At 41.5% G+C, this 25,707-nt stretch overlaps 1 protein-coding gene across 1 annotated transcript in view; it reads left to right on the plus strand.

Moving 5' to 3' along the window:
* Positions 1–25,707, plus strand: part of exoc4 (exocyst complex component 4) — a 112,973-nt gene that overhangs the window by 29,033 nt on the left and 58,233 nt on the right. Inside the window, exon 11 of the mRNA XM_054624465.1 lies at positions 11,714–11,810. Coding sequence (XP_054480440.1) covers positions 11,714–11,810 — 97 coding nt within the window. The remainder of the gene's footprint in view (positions 1–11,713; positions 11,811–25,707) is intronic.

Consider the following 25,707-nt stretch of genomic DNA (forward strand, 5'->3'; position numbering starts at 1 on the left):
TTTTACGTAAACTATCTCCATAATGTAGTTTTAATTATGCTTCTCTTGGTATTTATCCGTCTTGACTGACAACTCTAGAAGACATTACAATGCAGACTGTAGTTCTGGCACTCATACAGCAGCTAGGCTTTAAACATATGCAAAATGTACTGCCTCAGTTCCCCCCCGGCACCAAAAAGAACAGCATTGATTAACTGTGGATAAAGGGAAAAAAACCCGAATGGTCTTCAAATAACAGCTCACTTCTTCTTCTTCTTCTTCTTCTTCTTCCATCTGTCGTCGCCTCAGAAAGAAAAAAGGGGAAAAAATATTTCTTTTCTTTTTTTTTTGACTGGCACATTGAATGCCTCGGAGCGTTTATAAGAAGATGAGATTTCTCTGGGCTTTCATTTCACCTGTCACAATGCGTAGCACCGGCCACAAGCCCGGGCCGGCGCCCTGAATGGCTGCAAAGAGATTGAAGGAGTAAGAAATCATTTAGAAAGTGAAATAAGTCGACTGTGATGGAGGGAGAGGAGCGATGGAACGAGGGGGGGAAGGAGGGAGGAAGGGGAAGGGGAAGGTTAAAAGTCATTGTTTTCATCAGGGTCCAGCGGAGAAGCCATTAAGAGATTTCTGAAGGAAGAAATTAGAAAAATCTGTATTGAGACGGTGAGGGAAAGGGACTTTTTTTTTCCTCTCTCTTCATATTAAACTTACTGTAGGGAGGGAGAGCGAAAGAGTTAGGAAACGAGAGATTGAGTTGATGAGTTCTTCTGGCTGTGGGATTACTCAACACTTAAAGCCCAGTCATGTGTGTCTCCTCGTCTCTCTACTTGGAGTTTCCTAAACTCTTTTTATTTTTATTTTTTTCTCTCAGCGGTCTGCTTCCAGTCAATAAAGTTATTAACTCCGATGCTCACCAACATAGTCTTGGAAATAAGAGTTTGATTGCTTGTTTTAAATCCAGCCATGCATCGTCGACAAAGGAAGAAAAATAAAGTCAGAACTGCAGATGTTACTGCAGAAGCCTTTCCTGTATTTGCTCCATTTTTTTTATGAATTATACCACTTACTGATATGAACTATATTTTTATGTTGGAGAGGTCTCCATAAGTCAAGTGTCTTTGTTCAGTTTCCCAGATCTTTAAGTAAGAATCACAGCAGCGGTGGTTTTGTATAGAACGTGTAATGGTTTTTTAACCCACCCAGAGCCACATACCTCTAATGGGTTTAAAATGAATCTGTAATATCTGTAATGTATGTCTCTTGAGTGTTGTAAGGACTCGCCATATATCATTACACACATGGCGACAGCTACACAGGCGCTAGTCACATGCCTCACATACGCAGGCAGACACACTGGGGGTCTTAATTGCTTGCCTTCTCCATCGAAGCACGTCTCGTACGCTTCAATTAATCCAATGCTTCATCTAAAGACTTTATTACGGGCTCCATATGTAGCCACATCTGGAATGCATTCCGTACCGTGTGTATGGAGACCGCCAGCTAGAGCGTGTGGAAAGGCTTCACATATACAGCAGACCCTCGGCTGTCCGTCTAGATGTGTATGGAGTGTTTTTGTGGGTGTGTTTTGTATATCCTCGGCAAATCACTACTCTAGAATCACAGAACCCCATCCAGATTCAATCACGTTCCCTATGAATAAATTATGAAAATAACAATTTTTCCCCAGCTACAGATGTGTTACCATGACCCCATATTCCTCCACATGCCCCCCCCCCCCGCTTTTTGATTGCCCCCGCTATCGTGTGTGTGTGTGTGTGTGTGTGTGTAGGGAGCGGATGATTCGGAGTAACCCAGTGGTCATCTGGAAGGTGAAGTGTGATTATATCCCAATAATCAATGCACCATGCTGAGATAGAAATTCATTTACAGCATTTGAAAATAATTTTTTAAGTTATGTCTCTTTGTGTTGCAGCCGTTCATTATGTTTTGTGTGATATTGCCTTACCTTGAGGCCCCCACCCATGTCACAGCCGTACACAAAGCCTGCCTAGCACCACCCGTTTGCCCCGAGTATGTGCATAAACAAGCACACACACTTCTGACTCCCCCCCTTTCCCCACAGGCACGTACATAGACTCCCCATCCCCGACTCCCTCCCACCTCTGACCTCGACTCCACTCCTACGACGTATTCATAATCAACTCGGTTTCCAAATCTAATTCACACATTCCCTGTTTTCCTTTTGATATTCAAATGGCCGTGTTCTCTCGGCGTGCAGCAAACAAAAAGAGCAGTCTGTCTGAGTCCCCCACGCAAACAATATAGTTACAAACACACTCTCTGCCCACACCTTTTGTACCTGCTGCTCAGTCGGAGGTAGAGAAAAAGAAAAAAGCATGCGCTGTATTAAGGGGTTCTTGTTTATGTATAATAGCATCATGTTCCCATGAGAGGAAGAGGAGGAGGAGGAGGAGGAGTAGGAGGAGGAGAGTGGCTGCTGGGGGCGACCAGAAGTGGTGTTCCTTGTCAAGCTGATTTGTACACCTCTGTGGGGAAGGGAGGGAGAAGAGGTGCAAATGGAAAAAAATGTCCAGTGGGAGACATGGGTGGAGGTGATGGTGGGTGGGATATCAGGGGTGGGGTTAGCAGATGTTGATAGCCACGTTTTCACAGATGAGTGTATGCGGAAACATGTTCCTGCCAAGTGATGTTTCACGCTTTGGTCAACTGGAATTGAGATTGTTTTTTTGGGTTGAACAAATGATGTTATGGTGGAAAGAAGTTGGACTTGGGACATTTCAGAAAATGATGATGTGGTCATTAGAGGTTGGTTTTGAAGAGACGTCACCCTCAACGACTGCCCCCCCCCCCATTTAAATAGATTCTCGAGGAAACTACCCAATGTTTTCCAGGTCTAACCTCGTTCTACGCCAAAGAGCCACTTTTCAGACGAGTTTATCGTAAAATCACTAACTTGCCTTTTCAATTATTCTTTCTCCGATAATTCATTCTCCTCATTCGTTGTCAGAATTCAAGGATAATGGTTGTTCACTAATCTTGTCGAGTGATCAATACTTGACTTCCGCTGACCTTGCAATTATGATTTATCATATTCATAACCGGAGCCTTAGATGGAGCTCAACTCCGTCCGTGAAGAAATCAATAATTATTACTATTATAGGATTATGACGCTGGAATGTTGGAGACACCTACTTAGCAATATTTGATGTCTTGCATTTTTATTTCTTTTATCTTGTTCTTTTCCCGCTCATCTTCGTGCTCATCTCTCTTTGCTGGTGATAAATTTCTCTCGCTCTTTGCTACTTGAGGATTAACATTTAAATAGCTTTGTGTGTGAATGCTTAGGTGTCTCAACAATGAACACTCAATGACAAATACAGATCATGAGCAAATTAAATGAAATGTGTTGTATGTAAACATGGAACACCATAAGTAAATGTCAGATTGATAATAACTTGTCCAATATTTAGAGTAACATGGTTCTCAAAGAAAGACTACATAAAGTGCACCACTTTTTTTTTTTCTGCTAGGTGCTTACCTCTTGTGTAAGTGCAATTTTACTTGACAACAGGATTTCCTTTTTAACTGATTTATATTGTAAATCCAGAGGTCATTCTGAACTCTAAATTACTTCTCATGTGCTCTACAATAAAAATGATTTACTATTTTCAATAGATCTTATGTCTCTTCGAAAAACTCTGTTGAATAGATTGAAATCAATAGACACAAATTATATAAAGGAGGTGATATTGTATTTACTAACAATCCACAACCTTGTCATAAGTTTTTAGAAAAACTTCTGAAACTGAACTTTAACTGAAACTGTCAGTTAATCTGTTTTTTTTAACCTTTTTTGGAAAATTTAAGACAATACTGTTTTTAATAGACTTCTCCTACAGCACAAGGAAGACTAAGAAAAGATGGATTAACATGTTAAAAGTTGTCTCTATATACTGAATACACTCAAGTTCACCACTCAAGTTTTCCAAGGTGTCCTTTAATTGGCCATCATCCCTAGGGTAACATCATCCTTGAAGTTGAGTGATGTAGAAAAGACACATGCCACCTGTTGGGAAATTATGCACGCCAAGTCACGTCATAAATGACATGTCGGACATGCTGTAATTGAATGGCACGTTGTAACCGAGTCCATACTTGAGCTCTGCACCCTGCAGGAAGGCCATTATAGAATGACATGTTTCCCCTCCTGCTCCGGTGCCAGACCTTTTATGAATCGCTTTGTTCCAGCGGCGACATTACTGGGTTTGTAGATAAAAACCTGAGGTACCTCTGTTACCTGACAGGCTATTACTGTGAAAAGCCTTTATTTGTGTTCAGCATGAGAGCAAATATGTAGCAGCTCTGCATATTGTGGAAAACAGGCACACACACACACACACACACACACACACACACGCACACTTCTGCAGATGTCTTAGCTTTCAGTATTTATTTTGTGTGTTAGCCCGAGCTCATCGTGTTCAATTTGCTTGTACATAGATTTCAGCGAGGTTGATTGTTTAAAACATCAGAGATAGGATTCCCCCTCCCCTCCTCTGTCAAGACACACACGCAGATGTAAATGCAGTGTTGGATTCTCATCTGCTGTGGGACCAGTGATCGGATTACGGTAGCTCTGGTGCTGACATTATAGACAGTGTGGAAAATGCACTGTGGCTTGTCATAATGATATCAGGTTGTTATTGCATTGAACCTCACCAAACAACTGGTTAGAAAACCGGAAATCTAGAAGTCTGTTGTTAAAGTGCTCAGTATTCGACTCAAATTTAATTTGGTCTTTACTGGCACAAGGGGTTCAAAAATAATGTTACCAAAGGATAACAATACAGAAAAAACAATAACAGTAATATGATTATCAACACACTTGCTGTCATGTGTTTGTGGACCCTTCTAAAACTAGGCTTTTTACAGAGTCTTCTACAGAATTGATGCCGGCAAATTGCACTTTTCAGTTCATTAAGTAATCGTGGCTCTCCGCTCCAAGACAGAATGTGAATCACAGATGATTATCCAAACACAAGCCAGCAACACCTGCTGGAGCCCAGGAGGGGAAACTGGATGTCAACCAAAATGACTCCTGCATTAACCAGAAGCAAATCCACATTAGACACTGCATGCGTGTCTCACTCAGTTATTCCATCTGCACAGTGATGGCCTATAATACTATAATACTTTAGAGACGAGATAAGCCGATTCTACACCTCAGATATGACCCAATGTCTGCAAGCTATATTGAAGTAAGCATATTGTCACATAATTAAAATGTTAACTTTTTAGGAAGAAACTCTATATCTCACTAAGACCTTCTGAGATAAAAACCTAAATTTAGCCTAAATTAGAGAGATTTTCACAAGACATCAAGATGAGGACCCTGGCGAGGTGAAACAAAGATAAGGCAGACATTAAATGCGGTGAGAATGTGGAAGCGGGAAGAATAGAAATGACGGGTGGTGGTGGTGGGAGGGGGGGGGGGGGGGATGCAGAGGACAACAGGAGGAGACTGGAACAAGGTTGTAAGAGTTTACACAGTGCAGATATTTAATCAGAGAGGGAAGAGCTTGGTGTATATCTTCCCGACCTGAGGCTAATTTTGATCAGCATGGGTGTTGTCATTATTGGCGGCTTTGACTGCCACCTCTGTGTTTACTTTTAATCTCAGACCTGCTGATTGGAGAAGATGGAGGGATGAACAAATAACAAAGGGAGGGAGTGAGGGAAGATGGGAGGGAGGGATGGAAGAAGGGCATTTGGAACTCGAGGATGTAGAAACCCTGCCACCTGCACCGTAGCAGCCTCACCGGTAGCCAGACAGATAAACACCCACCTCTTGCTTTCCCAGCATGCAACAAGTTCTTGCGGTAAAGAAAAAAGGGTGTGCAATGCGCTGCCTGATTCCCTGCTGGGTCCAATCAAAGATGTGATGACACTTGGTTTTTCTGGCCGATTAGTTCCCCTGGTCTTTATCCACTCACATGTACACTCGCGTGCATGTTGTCAATCACTCCTACGGTATTCTTTGTTATGGTTGACAGATTCAAGAGACCATGGCTGTCAAGAAAAGAGTGTTTTTGAACCCCTTCATGATTAGTTTGAGTGCGTTGATGCTGGTTTTTCCTTAAAATACTACAAAATATAAAAAGAAGAACCGTTTCTGTTATAGTTGCCTTTTGTCTCCTTCTGGTGAGGTATGAAACAGACCTGTTTTTTGCTTTCATCATGCTAGGGATGCCAACATCGCTCGATCTGTCGGTCGGTCAGTCGATCGGTTGGTTGGTTGGTCTGCTGCTTTGGTACCTCAGATGTATGTTCAATTTCCATGAAGATAAAAACATCTAACTTTTCCTCTTGCACCAGCAACAGGTCAAGTTTGTCACTATTACAGCATGTTAGCATTGCATTTGTGTTTGCATTTAGCTAAAAGTACCACTTTTAGCTAAATGCCAAAGTACAGAGCTGCTGGAGCGGCTGAAAACGCCCTAATCTTGTTTCTGTGAAAGTGAAAACCTTGATCGATGTTACCAACATTCAGAAGTCTGTACAAAGTTCATTTTCCAACTTTGCCACCACTTGCCAACTGATTGATACTGAACTGCCATCGCTGAAGTTTATAAGACAAACAGCGTACATTTCCAGCTGTTCTAAAGGCTTCTCCCCCCCCCACCCCCACCCCCACCCCAAATGGCCCATGACTTATGTGTCAAAAGAGACATTCTGCACAATTAATATTCCTTCTGCCACTGGACTGCATTATTGTCATAACACCACAGACAGATGTGGATTCATTAAACTCGAGACCGCGGAGACACATTGCATGCCACAGTGAGGCTTTTAATAATTAATCCAACTCAATTAACACCTGAATTTTATTTATACTATTATTTATTTATAGCGTTTATTCTCAGCCATGGGGATGGATTCGGTCTCCTGGTCGGCGGTGCAGCAGATACCATCCCATCAAATTAGTTTTAATAATAGAAGGCTCTCATTAAGACCTAATCAGACATGAAGACAGTCTGAGTGGAATGGGATGCCCGGAATTGACCAGAGAGTCATGCATTATTGACACGGAAATCGTTCTTATTAGAACGGCTGGTTTCAACTCTGTGAATATGCAGCCGACTGCCAGTCTGATTCTTTCAAAAGCACACACACACACACACACACACACACACACACACACACACACACACACACACACACACACACACACACACACACACACACACACACACACGCCTTTAAATGTATCTGAATTGTACATGAACAGTATTACCTGAATTGATCATTCCCAAACTAATTTTCATAGCGTAACAGCTACAGATAAATGAGGCCGTTGAAATTGAAAATTGGATTATTATATATGTTGCTTTATGTTTGCACAATTTAGCATGAAATTTGCAGTGCTGGCTAACCGCACAGATTAAGCGCCTCAATCAAAGGAAGAGCACGGCCTCACTCTACTATTTTTTTTATATAGACCTTCAATTACTGTACATACTGTGGAGAGGTCAGATATTGTAGAATCCTAAACTTGGTATTTTGTTGTTAAATTCTACTCAGGCTTTCTTGACCAGCTCAGCCAGATGTTTTCACTTTAGTGTGCCTACGTTTTGCGAGTGTGTGGACATGATTGTGCCTCAATTACGCCAATCACACAGTTGCCCTCCTGCCGGTCCCAATCAGACTCTAGCTAGAGCGATCCTAGGCATCTTGAGTTGACACAAACACAAAAACAACTCATCACACTGGCCATAAATGTGAGATTACAACTGGATTGACCTGAATGGATCGTTAAGCTATGATGTTAAGACATATTAACAAACACATCTTCTACACATTTAGGATTTAGGTAGTTTGGAGGACGGAATATTTGAAAGACCAATGTTTTATGGACCAATACTAAAAATAATTTTTATGTAAGGATCGCTGATATTGGCAAATGTACATGGTAGAAACCGTTCATACCATATTATTTTCAACTCAGTTTTGTCATAATACATTTAAATGGATGATAATATCAAGCAAACTTAAGATCTATCTCTTCAAAACAATAGTTAGAAAGTCATAATTCTAAAAAAAGTCGAGTGATTTGCACATTGAACGTATTTTTCCATTTAATTATCATCTGTTGCTATATATGTGGTATTAAATACATACAAATAAACCCCTCAAATATGAAAATCAGGAGTATTTGGACTTTGGTCCCTTTTTCCATTCTGCAGACAATTTGATTGCGGCCATAACGGAGATTCAAACCACTTGTAAATTAGGGATTATGACTGTTCCTCTGCCCGCCTGTCTGGATTCCCTCCTCTCGCTCTCTCTCCGACACACTGGCAGATGCATACAGAAGCACTCTGGTCCCGGGAGACACTGGAGTGTGTTAAAGAACTCATCCCACGTTCGCTCGTTCCCTGCCTAAATCTTGGAAGGGCCGGAATTCATCTCAGGATCAAACCTGTTTCTCATCAAACCCATGAAAGTGTAGCTAATGCAATTTCACTAAGTCACTGCCTGACTTGATTACATGTGGGCTGGGGAGCCCATGCTAAGGCTCCACAGGGGGCCTGGATGGGTGTCAGAGAGTGTGTGTGTGTGTGTGTGTGTGTGTGTGTGTGTGTGTGTGTGTGTGTGTGTGTGTGTGTGTGTGTGTGTGTGTGTGTGTGTGTGTGTGTGTGTGTGTGTGTGTGTGTGTGTGTGTGTGTGTGTGTGTGTGTGTGTGTGTGGTATTTGTGTAGTTTTAGGATGATCCATTTGTTCTGGGCTCTGTGTGTGTGTGTGTGTGTGTGTGTGTGTGTGTGTGTGCTCAGAGCCATTGAACCGCATGTGTATACATATCTGTACCTGTCAGTTTGTCCCCCTTAAAATCCATGGACGTTGTTTTTTTATGGATAGAAGCTGCTCGTCATGTCTGCTGAGGTGAGCGTGTTGCAGACGGTGCAGTGGTCCTCGGGGGGATTTCAGGCAGATTTGGCCACATTAGAATGTGTCGCTTCTCCCTTTTCAAGCTTTTCAGTTGCCGTCCCACTGAGCACCACACCTCCACACACACACCCTCCTCCCACTAATCCTGGATCAGACCACACACCGAGGGGACTGGAAAAAAATCAAAAAAGCACTAACCAATACTCGGAGCACACACACACACACACACACACACACACACACACACACACACACACACACACACACACACACACACACACACACACACACACACACACACACACACACACACACACACAAGCTCTCGCAAACAAAATGGCACTTGTGCAAATTATTTGGAGAGACGGCTGGCAGCAGTTTGGTGGCATCCTGACCTGAAACCGGAGCCACCCTGTCACGTCTAGACGACTCTGAAGAAACCCATGCATATTAATGCCGCCCTATTTAATATTCATCAGTGCTATGCCCTGTTGGCAGCTGGTCCCAGACCCCATGGATCAATGAGGCCTCTTCCTCACTCCTTTGTCAGACACGGATGCAGATGTTTAGAGCATGAAATTAAATTGGTCACTGCCATTGGGAATACATACATGGTAGTCAATTTGGTGTGTGTGTGTGTGTGTTTGTGTGTGTGTGTTTGCCAGTTTTGACGTGTCTCCTGAAGAAGACAAGTAACGCTAACTTCCCCAGAGTCCGTGACATGTTGATGTTATTCATGAGAACTTGCAGGTTGATGACGAGAAAACAAAAGTTTAGCTAGCTCTTTCCACGTTGATGATCAGTGATAGAGGGAGAGATGGAGATGGAGAGAGAGGGAGAGGGAGAGAGGGTGAGGATGAGCAGGAGAGTGCGTTGGCGGCAGCTTTGTTTAGGAGCCTGTAATTGAGTCTTAATTGAATTGGCACCAAAGGAAAGATGAATGGATGGAGAGACGGAGGAAGAGAGTTTGAGTGAATTGGTCCTCGTCTCTGTCTCCACTTAGCAAAGCGAACGTGGGCTCAGCGTGCAGGCGGGTTTCATGGCATCAGATCAGAATCAGAAAACCCCTTGATTTTGAAAGTTTTGGATGGATTGAAAGCTTCCCCCTTGTCATTTTTAATAAAAAAAAATACTGGGAGAGTGTTGTCTCCCGCACTTTTCAAAAGAAACTTGTTCCATTAGAAATGTATTATGGAGCCCCGGCGCAGGGGAACAATGGGGTTGATATGCATTTGAATGCAAGGCTAGGCAGATGGCTCAGGTAATGCGGAACAGGCTTTCGCACTCCGCCGAAGTGTCTTTGTGTTATATCACACGAGCTTCGCAAGGTCGTATTGGACATGGAAATGAAACAGAAGAAAACAGCGGAGCAAGGCTTTGTGCCAAACTGAAATCTCACCATTCCTGAACACACACACGCACACACACACACACACACACACACACACACACACACACACACACACACACACACACACACACACACACACACACACACACACACACACACACATCCATACCTATTTCAAAACCCTATCAAATAAGCTTGTTAGATTTCTGTCCATTTTTTCATTTTTTTTTTCACTTAACTTACTCTGTTCACTCGACACCACACCTCACCTCATTTCGATTGAACACACTTCTCTGCAGGAACGTGCAGTCAGCATGTTGATGTTATTATTCTAACAGAGTCTTAAATCTTGGAAGCAAAACTTTTTCCTAAAGCTTTCCCCACACACCGAGCTCAATTGTTAATGTATCAGACTCCTATGGTTTTGAATCTAGACAGTTATGTATTGCATTGTCTGTGTTTTTCTTCCACTATTATTATGGATGTATTGTTACTGAATGCTGTGGGACTTCACCAACAACCTAAATCCATAAATTCTAATAAATAACATTTTCTCCACTGCGTAAAGGCAGGAATGCGACGCGCTCCCTCCTTCTCCTATTATTTATCGCCAACTTTACTTGCGGACTTTACTTTATCATTTATGTAAACATGAGCTTGTGCATTCATGCATTGTGTTTTTTCAAAACCTTTATCCGTGCACACACACACACACACAAACAAAGATAGACAATCCTTTTGCTTTGCGGTTAGCTGCATTGACAACGAAGCGCAATCTCTTCTCCATCAATTATATTGATTACTTCAGGTTGAGTGGAGGTAATGAGCTTCGGTGTTCTTTCTCTCCCCCGTGATCTCCCCTCTTCCCCTTTCTGGAGCCCCATCCCGCTCGGTGTCTGACTCCCCCAACCCGTTCCTCTCTGAGCATGTTACACGGCAATGATTTTCTGATTAACCCTGTTAGCTGTGGGGTTCACCCACGCAGTGACGCAGGGGCATGGAGGAGTGCGAGCATGTGGGACACGTTTAGATTTGTGATGGAGAGCTGCACTGATTGAGTGATGTGTATATATTAGGGCTGAAGTTGGACGACTGTACCGACTGAATATTTGAATATTTCAGAAAATTTCAGAATTATTAAGATTCATGAAGATTCTATTGATTATTGCGGGGAATATCGTTTTTTACATTCCCCTTTCAGGGAGATAAAAGTTCATGGTCATCAACAGAGCAGCACTCTTGGGGTTTGTTGGGATTTGTTGTCTTGTTAAAGGACACAGAATGGTGATGATTGTTATATTCCTTAAGTCATGTAAATGTCTTCCTCCCTATGATTTGCACTTTTTGATTATACATACTTCATGTTTAGGCAACTCCTGCTACAGCATGTACAGATGTCCATTTTGTCACGTTTGGTTGACTCAAGTCCTGTCTCCTATGTTCTAGGTGGTGCCGATGACAACCTGATTGAAGGGGGAGAAATGAAGTTTGTGTGTAAACCGGGAGCGAGGAACATCACCGTCATCTTCCAGCCTCTTCTCAGGTACGGCACTGACTGATACACCAAAACATCTCGACAAAAATTGATTTGGAAGTGGCGCGAACATGTGTTTCCAGTTTATTGGGAATGTGATCAGCAACACAGAACAGCAACTCCATAATGAGACACCACCTACTGTATGAGAAAGTGCTGAGGTAGTGTATGAATGTGATGACTGAGCAGAATCACAAGTACAGATGTATGAAGCGAAGAAGGAAATCCTCATTTCAAACAAGCCGGTACTATAAATTATACAGTAAAAGAGTTACAATACTTCAAATTAACAAATGATGTTATGTTTATGACTTTAGTAAATTCTGATGCAGGACACTACAGATGTCCAGCAACAGTAAACTTAATCAGATCAGATTCAAATAAAGCTAATGAATGACCAAACTTGCGGTCTTTACCGTAAGACGGACACTAGCGTCATACTTGTCCATCAAAGAGCCATGACCAAGACGTATGGAGTAAAATCTAACCTAATTATATTACATGGCCTCTTAGTGACCACATATTGATTCAAAGCTTTTTAACATTTAGTGGGATATCGTAAATCAAGCATGATGTTATATACTGTTCCTTCAGTTCCAAATGTTTTGTTGATACCATCCAGGAATACGGATCGACTACCACCCTCGCTTTTTATTTCTATTTCCCATTCATTTTGAGTATTGTGAAGGGGTTGTCTTTGTGGTAATTTTCTGTATGTCTGCTAGTTTTCTATACAGCGCTGTGGTCCCAGGCGAGCAGTGTAAATCTAATAGTGAGGCAATTTAATTGAATTGGCCTCAATGCAGTGATACATTACCTTCTAGGATCCATTAAACCGAGATGTTTCCTACTTCCACACTGGTGCTTGGCTTACATTTCTTCTCAAAACTTTAACATCGCAGTGCAAAGTTTTAATGCTGAGGCGGGATAAGTGTTTAGTTATCCCTTAAATTTGTATGTTTTGACGATAAAAGTATCTTGAATACTCGGCCCGGGAAAAGCTATACACACAGGCCATCTGGGCTTTACTGTTTGGCTCTATGAAGGTTAATGTTAGAATCAGTGAATGCCGACACACTTGAAAAAAAGCCAATACAGACAGCTGTTTGTTTACAATTCCTTCAAGTCTACTTGCAAATCAATGTTACATATACCCTTAACGTCGGACTGGCTGCTAAACAATGTGGAATCACAGGAAATCCTCCAGTTGATTTGCAAATTTGCAAATTTCCCCGCTGCGGAACTAATAAAGGATTATCTTATCTTATTTAGTAAAGCTAAACTACACTTCATCTATCAGATCCATTTTGGAAGCTGTATTGCCTATTGTTATGTTACCTTTTGTTTGATTGATTGATTGATTGATGCTGTCTGACAGCAAAATACAGATTTAAGAGAGAGTGAGGACTGTCAATGTTTGTATGTGTGGATGCATGTGTATATATGCGTGTTTAAAAGGTACAAATCACTTTTTATGAACACATATTTGGGTATCTGGAGCGTCCACCAACCCGCAAACTGTGCAATGAGACAACCCAGTGAGTTTTTAGTCGGCTGCCCAGATCAGAAAACATGTGATTCAACAAACCGTTCAGTTTTGGCTCCTGAATCTTCCGCTCAGTCCCTCTTTCTCTCTCTCTCTCTCTCTCTCCCTTTTCCCTCACTAACACCCTTTCATTCTCTCTCTGGGACACACACACACACACACATACTGACGTTCAAACCCTGTCCACCGTGGATCTGGCCAAGCTTTTGTCGGATCAAATGACCAAAGAATAAAACGGTGACTAGGTTTCTGCCTACCTCTTCCATGTTGTCTGTAATGGTTCATATCAATCACACCAAACTGCCTTGCACACTGGGCCCTCTCTCCTCTCTCTCTCTCCCTCCCTCTGACTTACCCTCTCCAGACTTGTAGTGCCAACGGAGCTCTGTTTCTTGCAGATGGTTTTCTAATGGCAAAGCTCTGGCACTCTGCTGATGGATCACTACACCTCCTGCAGCCAGCCATGCAGCTCATGGCAGCTTTAATGACAGCAGCAGTTGGGGAGTGCGGCACAGGAAATCAGTGGCGTGTGTGGTAATGTGTGGGCATACGAGAGAGAGCAGGGTCTTAATGTTTTACTGCAAATGTGATTTACGTGTTGAGGTATAGTGTTTCCTCTCCTCTTAAGTCAGGTGTACTTCATATAGTTTGTAAAGTCCTTCATATCTGGTTTCCAAAGAAACACAACATCTGCAAATGCTACCCTCCGTCATTTGAATATGATAATGAGTTACCTTCAAGTGGTTAGTTACTGAGTCAGGTAGGATTTCAGTGCATGGTTTCAAGTTGATGGCCACGTAAAGACCAATCAGATCACTGCAAGGGCTTATATACTAATCTGACTCTACTTCTATGTTCAGAATTCGATCATATTACTATCATATTACCATTGAATTATATGTCATACTTTATCAAGTACTCTATTCATGGTTCAGATGATGCTGCACGTGATTGGCTTGTAATTAAAATTGTATTCAAGAAGAGCTCCGCTGACTTATCATACTCATAGTTGGATTGATAAACCCAGAGTTAACTGAACCTGCTGATGACGAGCTTCAAGATACCAATTATTCAGGATTGCCAATGTAATGGTCTCCCAGCCAAATAACCCAAACAGAGCCAGACTAAGTTGAACCTGCTCTGTGATGCTCTTTGTCGTGGTGCAGCTCTTTGCTGAATTCATACAGGTGTGAGCTGTATCTGTATTCTCTGCAGTAGATCCCGTGCGTTCTGTCATTGGGCTCAACCAAGGTTGTGCTGTTTTGACCTGCTCTGTTTGGACAGACTGTCCAGAAGCAGCCAGAGAGCGAACATTGATCAGAGTTATATAACTGCATCTGTGATCCAGAATATGTTGGAGGGATTATATATTTCCCACCTGGTCTTGGAAGGCCTCAGGCTCCCCCAGGAAGAGCTGGAGGAGGTGGCTGGGGAGGAGGACATCTGTCTTACCCTGGTTAGCCTGCTGCCACTACAACCTAGCCCTGGCTAAACGCCAGAAATTGGATGGATTACAATGAAGGGGACTGGTGTGGAGTGGACTCTTCTAATGTATTTATTGCTAATGTTTGCATTACTGTCTTTATTTATGTTGTCTTTATAAAGCAATTGCAAAGAATGTGTATTTGGCTCTCCCTTCTATTCATATTGTGAGGTTGACACAATTACTGTTGTTATTTCAATATACCAAACCTCAGATCAATCCCCTGATTATTGAGTCTGTCTGCGTGTTTGACATTTATTCAGTCGGTCACCAACAGCAAGTATGTTTGAACTTTATTTTGACAAGGCTAAAGCAGCCAAAACCTTGCATGTGAGTTGCGTGTATATTGTATTGGTTTGTGTGGTGACATCTCTTTCTAGAGAAACTCGTATGACCTTAAGATTGACAAAACATGTCCCCCCTTGGGATGTGAGCCATGTCTGTTTGAAGCTGAGCGGTGTTGTGGCGTCCGGTCAATAAAGGAAGGAGATTGGTTCTCCCTTCAGAAGTATATAAATCCAACCTGTCGTGTCAGAGTGCAGAATGTATGTCCTTTTAGACTCACACACAAATATGGGCCAGCAGAGTGTTTGTGCATATAGCAGCCAATTTAGTTTGACTTATGGGGTCTCCTGCTGACATTTGGGTGGCATTTACACCCCTTGCTCCGGACGAGGTTGGCATTTAAAAAAAACAAAGCTTCAGCAGGCCACTGATCCTTCCCTGTTCACCATCCACAGGATGACCAGTAATGCCAATGCCTGTAGATGTCTGCTATATTTGGTTCTGTGTGCGTGCAGGTAAAGCCCGAAGTTAAGCAGAGTTGCTGTGTTGCTAAATGTTATCATAATTGATAGGAATGATGGCCAGATCTGTTGGAAAATAGTTTAATTGAGTGACTCCAAGTCCTGAACTTGATTGCTGAAGGGCTTTTATGTAATAGTATCGTACTCATGCTTGGCTAATTTTCCTTTCCATTTAATTCTGCTTTTAATCTCGCTGCTTTCTAATTACTAGTGCTGACTCCAAATAGATTTCTCAGACTTTGGAATTACCTGTGGGGATGAGTCGTTTCAGTCATCTTTTCAAAATGGTTCACTCTGTCTCATTCAGAATTTGACTCATTGCCCTTCTATATATATATATATATATATATATATGTAAGTGCATATATATATATATATATGTATATATGTATGTATGTATGTATGTATGTATGTATGTATGTATGTATGTATGTATGTATGTATGTATGTATATATATATATATATATATATATGTATGTATGTATGTATGTATATGTATATGTATATATATATATATATATATATGTAAGTGCATATATATATATATATATATATATATGTAAGTGCATATATATATATATATATATATATATATATGTAAGTATATATATATATATATATATATATATATATATATATAAGTATATATATGTAAGTGCATATATATATATATATATACATATATATATATATATATATGTAAGTGCATATATATATATGTAAGTGCATGTTATTGCTGTCTGTGCATTAAAGCATAAAGTACATATACATACATACATACATACATACATACATACATACATATTGTATACATACATGTATGTATGTATGTATGTATGTATGTATGTATGTATGTATGTATGTATGTATGTATGTATGTATGTATGTATGTATGTATGTATGTATGTATGTATGTATGTATATATATATATATATATATATATGTATATATATATATATATATATATATATATATATATATATATATATATATATATATATATATATATATATATATATATATATAAGTGCATATATATATATATATATATATATATATATGTAAGTGCATGTTATTGCTGTCTGTGCATTAAAGCATAAAGTCAGCTTAGAATGAATCCTGCTGGTCATCAGATCAGATCAGCCTGGTAGGTGTACTAGATTGAACACTTTACTGCCTCACAGCCAATTCAGTACAGTGCTCTTCAAAAGGCTCTCACAGCATTAGCTCATTAAAAAGATACTCCTGGTGATGTGCAGATACTTGAATTTACACAAGGTCCACTCAAACGTTGTTCCTGCTGTAAGTGTCCACCTTCGAGAGAGAAGAGTCAGAGGGTTCAGACATAGACAGAGAGCGCTGGGGGGGGAATGAGGAGCTTTAAAAGGAATGAGGAGTCGGATAGAAAGCTAGATGACAGGAAGAGGACAGAAGGGCTCTGCCTCCCACCGCTCTAGCCTGTGGTGAAAATGAAACACACCATGGTTCTGCACTAATTTCACACTCTCATTAACTTCCCCTCCTGAGCAGTACGCACAGGCCAAGAGAAAGAGTTAGAGGTGAAATGGAGTTTTTAAAAAGTCTTTTTTTTATGGATTTTCAAACACAGAATCTCTTCAAGAACAAGACTTTGCTGTGTCAAGTTTAACTACTAGAAATGAGAACAGTGTGTGCTTATTGAGAATTATACATTTTAGTCATGGAGTCACATAAACCTTTCAAATCAAAGTCACTATTTTACTTAAGTGGAACAGGTCCAGCTTTAGAAGACTATCGAGATTGTTGTGTTATGATTTTGTGGTATGATTTTTCCCTCTTCGTAGAAGTGATGCAGCAGTGTCGCGGTCCAGTCTACAGTTTGTCACCTTAAGTAGTTAATGCAAACACCATAAGCCAACTTAATTACGAACGCCAGAAGGCGCCATGATTTGTCACACCATAGAACCAAGACACTTATTATGATAGCCGAGTCATCTGCATGTATATGTGTGTTTTATTGTTTCCTAATGATGAGCAGACAGAAAAACAAGTGTGTTTATTGCCTTCTCTGTCTTAGTAGTGCTGCAGTGGTCGCCGTCCATACGCTCCCTGCTGCTAAAAATTCAAATGGCACCCATTACTCAGCTATTTATGATCCATATAAGTCCCGCAATTACACAGTCCTTTACGATGTGGATCCACTACCAAGTCAATTGGGCAGCATGAACGCGCAAAAGAAACTAAAGCGCAGGATCAAAATTCATTTAAAATACACCCCAGCAACAAGATTTGTTTGATCCAAAAGTCATTGTTGTCATCACGTCGCGGCACTACTTTGTGTATGACCCAGCCTTTTTTTTTTTTTTTTTTTAATCAAACATGCTAATCCCCGCTGTGGCAGAAGCAAAAATGGCAAAAATGATTTGCGGTTGAACCCTAAAGTTAATCGAGTCAGGCAGGGGCTTGATAATTACAGGTGCAGTTTTGCTTCAACAGTTAACATCTGAAGTGAGCCTCAAAGAGGTGTCTGCTCTGAGACTATCAACATGCAGCGCGGACGTCTTGTCTTAAGCTCACTCACACATACGTGCACGCACCGCTTTGCTCTGGCAGCCCTCGCTCGCTCTAATCTTTTTCTCACTCGTTCTGGAGGATTTCTTTCTCAGTAAATAGCACCCTCCCTATCTCTCTCTCTCCCTCTCTCTTTCTAACCCACACCCCATTAAAAACTGGGAGCATAGTTAGGGAATCAGGTGGAGAGAGGATTTTACACTGGAAAGGTCAGAGAAAGAGAGAGAGAGAGAGAGAGAGATAAAGAAGGCAGAAGAAAGAAACCAACAACAGAGAGATGAGAGCAGATGGAAAGGGGAATGAAAGGAAAACACAAAGGAAGAGATGATAAGAAAAAAGGAAACAAACAGACAGGTGGGATGAGAGTGGGGAGAGATAAATCTGAGGAGGGAGAAAGAAAGAGAGTGCAGAGGAATAGAGTCGCTCTTAGGTTGTCTGTATGCAGAGCGGCATGTTGGTTTGCTTTGAATTCAAGTTGTTTGCTGTAGTGTGTGTATACACTTCATACATCTGCAATATGACGCAAAGGGGGAAAGAATGACAAGGAACGAGACTTCTAAACAGTAAGGTGTTACCTGCAGGTATCAGACAGAAAGATATTTGGCCTCATCCTTTATCATTTTTCTTTCAAAAGTCAATGTTCTGCAAACTATAGTGCTCAGGTTCATCAGGAAAAATAATATGGTTGTTTTTTTTATTACAATAAGTTACTGCCATTCAAAAGGAGACATTCAATCTTGAAATTGAATCTCATGAGAGATGAATAACATCTATCAGGTTTGAAACGCTCAAACGTCTTCTGTTGTTTTTTTGCATTGGATCGCGCGTCATGTTCAGTATGTCTAAATTGCTTCTTGGTTGCGAAAAGAGAGAACCAAAAATATACATGGAAGGACGAGAAGCGGGAGACGGACGGAAAGTGAAATAGAGTGTGTGTGTGTGTAATAATGGAAAAAGCTGCTGGATGTCTGCAAAACGCAATGCCAGTTTGCTATGAATCTGTCAGGTGCTCCTGCCTGTCACTAGCTGCAGCACTGCTGTACCTTTATTCTGTTATCTCTCTGATGCCCTCCCCCACAGGGCAACACTTATATACACACACACACACACACACACACACACACACACACACACACACACACACACACACACACACACACACACACACACACACGTGTTCTAAATAATACTGCAGGTTTTATCGCTTTCCAAAACTGCAACTTCAGCCACTTTTCTAGTGAGGTGCAGAGTTTTCAATCTCCTCATGTCTTACAAGCGCATGCATGTACAGAGACAGACATACACACTTTGGGCATCACACACACTCTCACACCAACACACACACACACACACACACACACACACTCACACCAACACACACACACACACACACCAGATATTGTGCAGGAGATTAGATCCGTCATTGCGGGAGTCTTTTCTCTGACTATAGAAGGTGGATAAACTCTTTGATTGTGTTTATCCATCCCATAATGGAATCAGACCCGGTTCCCAGGGCAACCTGTCCAACGGACTCATGTGAAGCAGACAGTCGTCGGTTGGAGCTTAAGGGGGTCTAGTTGGTCTGAACGCTCAGCAGTAGACTTCTTATGAAGTCGGCTTTGAAGGTCCCCGAGGTTTGGGGTCGGTGTGGGGGGGGAAAACAGCGGATACTGGGAATTGTTGCCTGGTCAGATTAGAGATAAATTGTCTCAGGACACAAAGACAAACATTTCTATGTGCCTTAGATACAAACAGAACACACACACACACACACACACACACACACACACACACACACACACACACACACACACACACACACACACACACACGGTTATGTCTTTGGAGCTTGTCCAGATGACCCGGTCATAATCACACAGATGTTCACACAGTCCTCATCCACGTCGTCCCCCGCAGTGCCTGATTGTCTCTGATTGGCTGCTTTTGAAAGAGATTAGACTGTATCCTCTGGAGATTTTTGTAGTTTTGTGTGTCTCTGTGAATTGTGTTACCAACAATAATTTAATGAAATGAAAGTCTCCCATTTTTGTTTTGTAAGTGTGCGATAATTTAATTAAGCCTAATATGGTTCCTTCAGACCTGTTGCTGTGAAAGGACAGAAGTGGGAGGACAGAATGCCCTGAATGCTTATTGAATGAATGCCAGAGGGAGCTGCTGCCAAGAGGAGAATTAGTGATCCACAATGAAGAGATGCTTTCACCATGTGCTGCTTTATGCCACGTCCCTCACTCTTCTGTTTATTTACCCTTTTTCTGTCGTTTTTTGGGATCTGGAGCCAAACAGCGATGTAAAAAAACAACAACAGGCGTTTCACTACCCTCTAAAAACTGAAATGATGTACAGTGCTGTATTATAAAGAACTTTATTCTGTGGTTTATCTTCTCCCGTCCTTCTGAGAGTAATGCCGCGGTAAAGACGGAGAGCCGGGGATGGCCGATGGACAGATTTAGTCTTGTTCCTGTCCCGAGCACACACTTCCTTCTGCCTTCTCCCTTTGAATTCAGCCTCAGTCGTCCGTCTTTCCTCCTTCCATCCTTCTATCCCTTGACAACGTGAGCTGCCACTCTCGGTTACCGTCACATGAGCGAGCGCCGGCCCCCACATCACAGCCGCCTTTGATTGGCCGGGGCCTTTCCAGGTCGGTGAGCTGCTGCCTGATAATAACCTTGTTTGATTGCTGGAGCAGAGATGTAATTGATTGATCTGCTCACCCTGTCTGGGGCCAGGCTTCTGAAGTAGCCTGTACCGATGTGTGTGTGTGTGTGTGTGTGTGTGTGTGTGTGTGTCTGTGTGTGTGGGCGTTTAGATGTGTGTACTGGTGTTGGGTGTTGGTTGTTTGTGGAGGGGAGCTCTAGATAAGCACACAAACCTGGCCTCAGACATACCACACAGATGCAAACGCATGCACATGTACACACACACACACACACACACACACACACACACACACACACACACACTTCTGTTAATGTATAGTATATTACACAGTAGGTACCGGATTAGGGAGTTTGCTTTTTAAACTCTTCCCAGCACATCTGCCCTGAGTACCTCTCCAAACAAACACCCACCAACCAATCAACAAGTATTTAAACCTCATTAAAATTCTCCAACTCCCTCCGAGAGGATTGTTTGTGATCTCCTAATTGGTGGTTGCATAAGCTAGTCCATCTTTCTGGATAGTTAATTATTCTCAAAGATAGATGGTCTCGACTCTAATCCAATAGTGGCTAAACAGACTCCAGGCGTTTCTGAGCCTTCTGAAACAGAGTTTCACCGTTAATAACTGGGGGCTGGAGGATGTTTGTGTGGATGTGGATGAAGTCAAGGTCTACAGGCTGACGTAGGTAATGATTTGTGTTTGTTTATCACATTATGTATGTAGATTATGTCACTGCCTCTCTATAAATTAATTGGTGGTTTGTTTCATTGTAGGGAAATCCACATAATTGATATGTTTTACACATTTGCAGTGTGAATAGAAGAGAAGTCCATGAGTTTACGTGCTCCTCTTGTACTCTTCATTTGGGTGATTTGGCTTCCAGCTCCTCTCGTATTTCTGTAGTTTTTAAGGATCTTTTTGGTGTGTGTATATATAATATTTATTTTCCTGTCTGGCAGAAAGGGTTCTGGACAAAACCAAATATCTTTCCCCTGTGCTCTAAAATGAATCACGCCAAAGCTAAACCTTGAGATGAAAAGGAAGCCAAAACTCGGATGAGGACAACACATACATTCTTAAAAGAGATGGATGTTTCTCCCTTTTCGTCCTTCCTCCCCTATCAGTGATGGTTTGATCCCCGACCAGTCATGCTGGAGTCATGGTGTGCCCGTTGAGTGTGCAACCAGTGGAAAAGTCAAACTGGCAGACTCTGATTGAGTCTGTATATCGACTCCCCGCCTCTCCTCTCCTCTTTTCTCTCCTCTCTCCTCTCTCCTCTTTCCCTTCCCTTCCCTCCCTTTGCATGACTTATTTAGAGGCGAAGGTTTTGAGTGTAAATATATATCTGTGAGACAATTATCCTATTCCCTCCAAGACTTTGAATCGCTTCTCAGAAGAGGGGGAAAAAAAAAAATCAATGTAGATGTCGATCATTTCACTTCATTTTAAAAGTCATCCAAAGCAGCAGAAGTACATGTGCTATTTCCACACTGCCCCATCTGCTCTCCGGTTTTTGTTTTTTTTCTCGGTGAAGTAAGTGAAGCATGGGAAAGTCGAGGGATGGAAACACTTTGAACTGCCAAGTTGTTCCGCCAGGGTTTGATAAGTGCAACGCTTTCACCAAAGCCCCCCCCCCCCATGTGTCCGTGAGTGGTCTCCTCTCTAAAACTGTTTGGCTAAATTCATCACATCCACCCCCAAAATGGAGCTCACACCCACGACGACGACGACGGCCGGCCGGACGGGAAATATCAGCCAGAATAGGACAGAACAGACCCAACGAGGGGAACGAACAGCAGAAGGGAGGTGGGGAGAGAAGGGAAAAAGGCGAAAAAATCCATTATGTTTGATGTTAGTGTCTCACCCTGGCTGCAAATGCTGGTGGAAAAAACCCTGTGAAATGACATTAGGGGCGTCTTGTAATGTGATTTCAGCTATGTGTGAATATGAGATTTCTAATGGATTTGAGCACATTAGAGCAGTCTTTATCTGTAGTATTTATTCCCCCCTGGTTTCAAATGCAATTTGCTAAGTACGGCGTTTCACTCAGCTCGAGCTCACCAGCTTTCTGCCTGGAAGGGATGTGGGGGAGGATTACGTTATTTTTTTTTCTATTTCTTCTTGGGGGGGCGCTACATAAAGATCTCATGATAAATATTCAAGGCACAACATTTGTGACAAATTGGTATTTTATAAAAGAGAGAGAGAGAGAGATTGTTGCAATAACATGTGCAGAGGTATGCAGAGAAGAATAGTTTAATCAAGAAGAGCAGAAGATTCTGTGCATGTGCTTTTCTTTATGATTTTATGCTTTTTTTTTTCTTTTTTTTTATGGGAAAGATATGATAGGCTTTTAACACTCCACTCTGAGTATGTATCTTTTTTCTACACTTGATGTAACACTTCTTTAAGAAGATGGGTAAATGTATTGCTTTAGGCTGCGTAAAAGCAGTTAAGAAGTGTGGCTACCCCAAAAAATTACAAAATGCATGCAGTTATATCATATTTCGCCTCTGTCAGTTACTCTAACTTAATGTGGCCCCTGATCTTCTACACTGAGAGGTACCGTGCCATGAATGGAGCAGTAATCTACCACAGCTTGTCACCCATGAACATCTTAAACCAGTGATTTAACACAGATTAAATTAATAATTTTTGAGCTGTTAACACACTTTTATGGATCATATATGGCATTTTGCTATATAAGTATAAATCAAGCTGGACTTACAACGTGTCTAAACAGGAAGTGTAGGGCGACCAGCCAATAACAGAGCAGCAGCCAGCAGCTTCAGTGCCGGTCACTCGTGTTTTGGCAGCACTCGGAGACCAACACATAATCACCGTAGTAACACTTGTAAAACAAGAAAATAGATTCTTAGGGTTCATGTTTATGAGCATACAGTGGCCTCTGTAGACAGCTTACTTGCTAATTTTGATTGAAAGGTCTGAGATGAAAGCTTTTATTTTCATAAATTGAATAAAGTAATGCTTATGTCAAGCCTGTTTAAATAAATAAACATGGTGCCGAGTCAAGTGTGACTTGCTAACAACTTCGATCAGTTCGTGTTGATGTATTCTGCTGCTGCTTTCTCCTGATCAGTAGCGTCCAGCGTTCTTGGTGCACGTGTTGCATTGAATACGATTGGTGCCAGAACTTGCACTCCACCAGTAGCTCACATTGCTTGTATACAATATAAAAAAAGACAAAGACTCGTGTTCGTCTTCGGTTTCCCTGACACCCTAATACCTGTCTCAGACTGATTGAGGTCACGCCATCCTTGATTAACATGCACATTTACGTGTTCCTGCCAGCATTTCCGCAAATTGTCCCAAATCAGCCAATGAGGTGCACTCCAGGCTCTCCGCAGGCTTAATGAGCTAGATTAAGACGGAAGTCATTTAACCACTGCATGCGACACACAAACACACACACACACACACACACACACACACACACACACACACACACAACACACAAACACAGAGTCTAGATTGGCATATGTACTCATCACAACCAAACAAGCATTAGCTCAGACACGCATACACACACACCTCACCTCCACCATTAGGTTTCAGTTGGAGATGGAGTGAGGCCATTATGCAAATGTCAGGTGTCAAGTGTAAATGAGATTGGAGGGATGGGAAACAACAGAAGTATTGAATATTACATCGGCTCCCTGGGCAACTGCAACAAGGTAATGAGAGCATTCCATGACGAACGCTGGCAAAAGCCTTCGTTACACTCCAAGATAGCAGAGTGAGAAAGAGTGAATAGAAAATGTTAAGAGGAAGTCCGTTGGGTGAAGTTGATCTGAGGAAGACTAGATAACCGTACCACATGCCTTCCTCAGACCTGGAGTACAGATACGCAAAGGAAGGGGAATTCATGAGTTTATCAGGTTCTTCTTTTCCTGTGGTCTTTGAAGGTTACTATACATTTCTATAAATACAAATAGCAAGGTTATTTTATTTTTTTACCAAAGCTGAAGTTGTAACTCTACCAAGCTCACCCTGTATGTTATCTAGGCCTGTGAATAGCAACCACTTCTATCATTGATATTCCGTAGATTATCTTCTCATAGTTTGGTCCAAAAATGTAAAAAAAAATTAAAATAAATCACAATTAAAATCTCCTAAATCCCGTAGTCAAATTGGGTTTTTTTCGACTTCCCAAAAATATGCAGTTAATTATCATATAAAGCTGCAACCAAAGGGTCTTGGCTTAAAAAATGTAAATTATAAAAATTGTAAAATTATCAAAATAGTTGCCAATTGTTTATTTGTCGACTGACTAATTGATAATTTCTGCTCTAATGTTACCAATTTGATTATTCAGTTTCTTTAATATACTAATGTATAGGTGTATATAGTATACTTACAGTATTCCAGTGCATTGTCAGTTTTATCAGAAAATGTCGCTGTCGGTCCATAAAACTAATCATTTTATTATATGATTACCTTGGAATACACAGGCTTGCGAGAAATGTTCACTGCAGGTCATCTTATCATCCGCCAAAGAACTCCGGCCCAGCTGTTGTTAAGCTTTGCGGACATCTCTCTCTCCGTCTCTCAATTTATTCCTCTCTTTTTATCTCTAGTCTGTCTATAGCTGTTGGCTGTGTACTGATTATAAAGACTCCTCATGCTAATCCTCTTTTCTTGTCTCTCTTCCCTCTGACTCATATACCGCTGTCCTCGGTCCGCCTGAAAGACAAGCAGCAAAATGAAATAATCCTGTAATTTCCTGAAACCTTAGATTACAACTGCTGCTTTGATAATGGATGTCACTCTGAACAAATAACTATTAAAATGTCATGTAAATGTTAAACGGAAACATTT

This window comes from Anoplopoma fimbria, chromosome 23, assembly GCF_027596085.1.
Source record: "Anoplopoma fimbria isolate UVic2021 breed Golden Eagle Sablefish chromosome 23, Afim_UVic_2022, whole genome shotgun sequence".
Lineage (NCBI taxonomy): Eukaryota > Metazoa > Chordata > Actinopteri > Perciformes > Anoplopomatidae > Anoplopoma > Anoplopoma fimbria.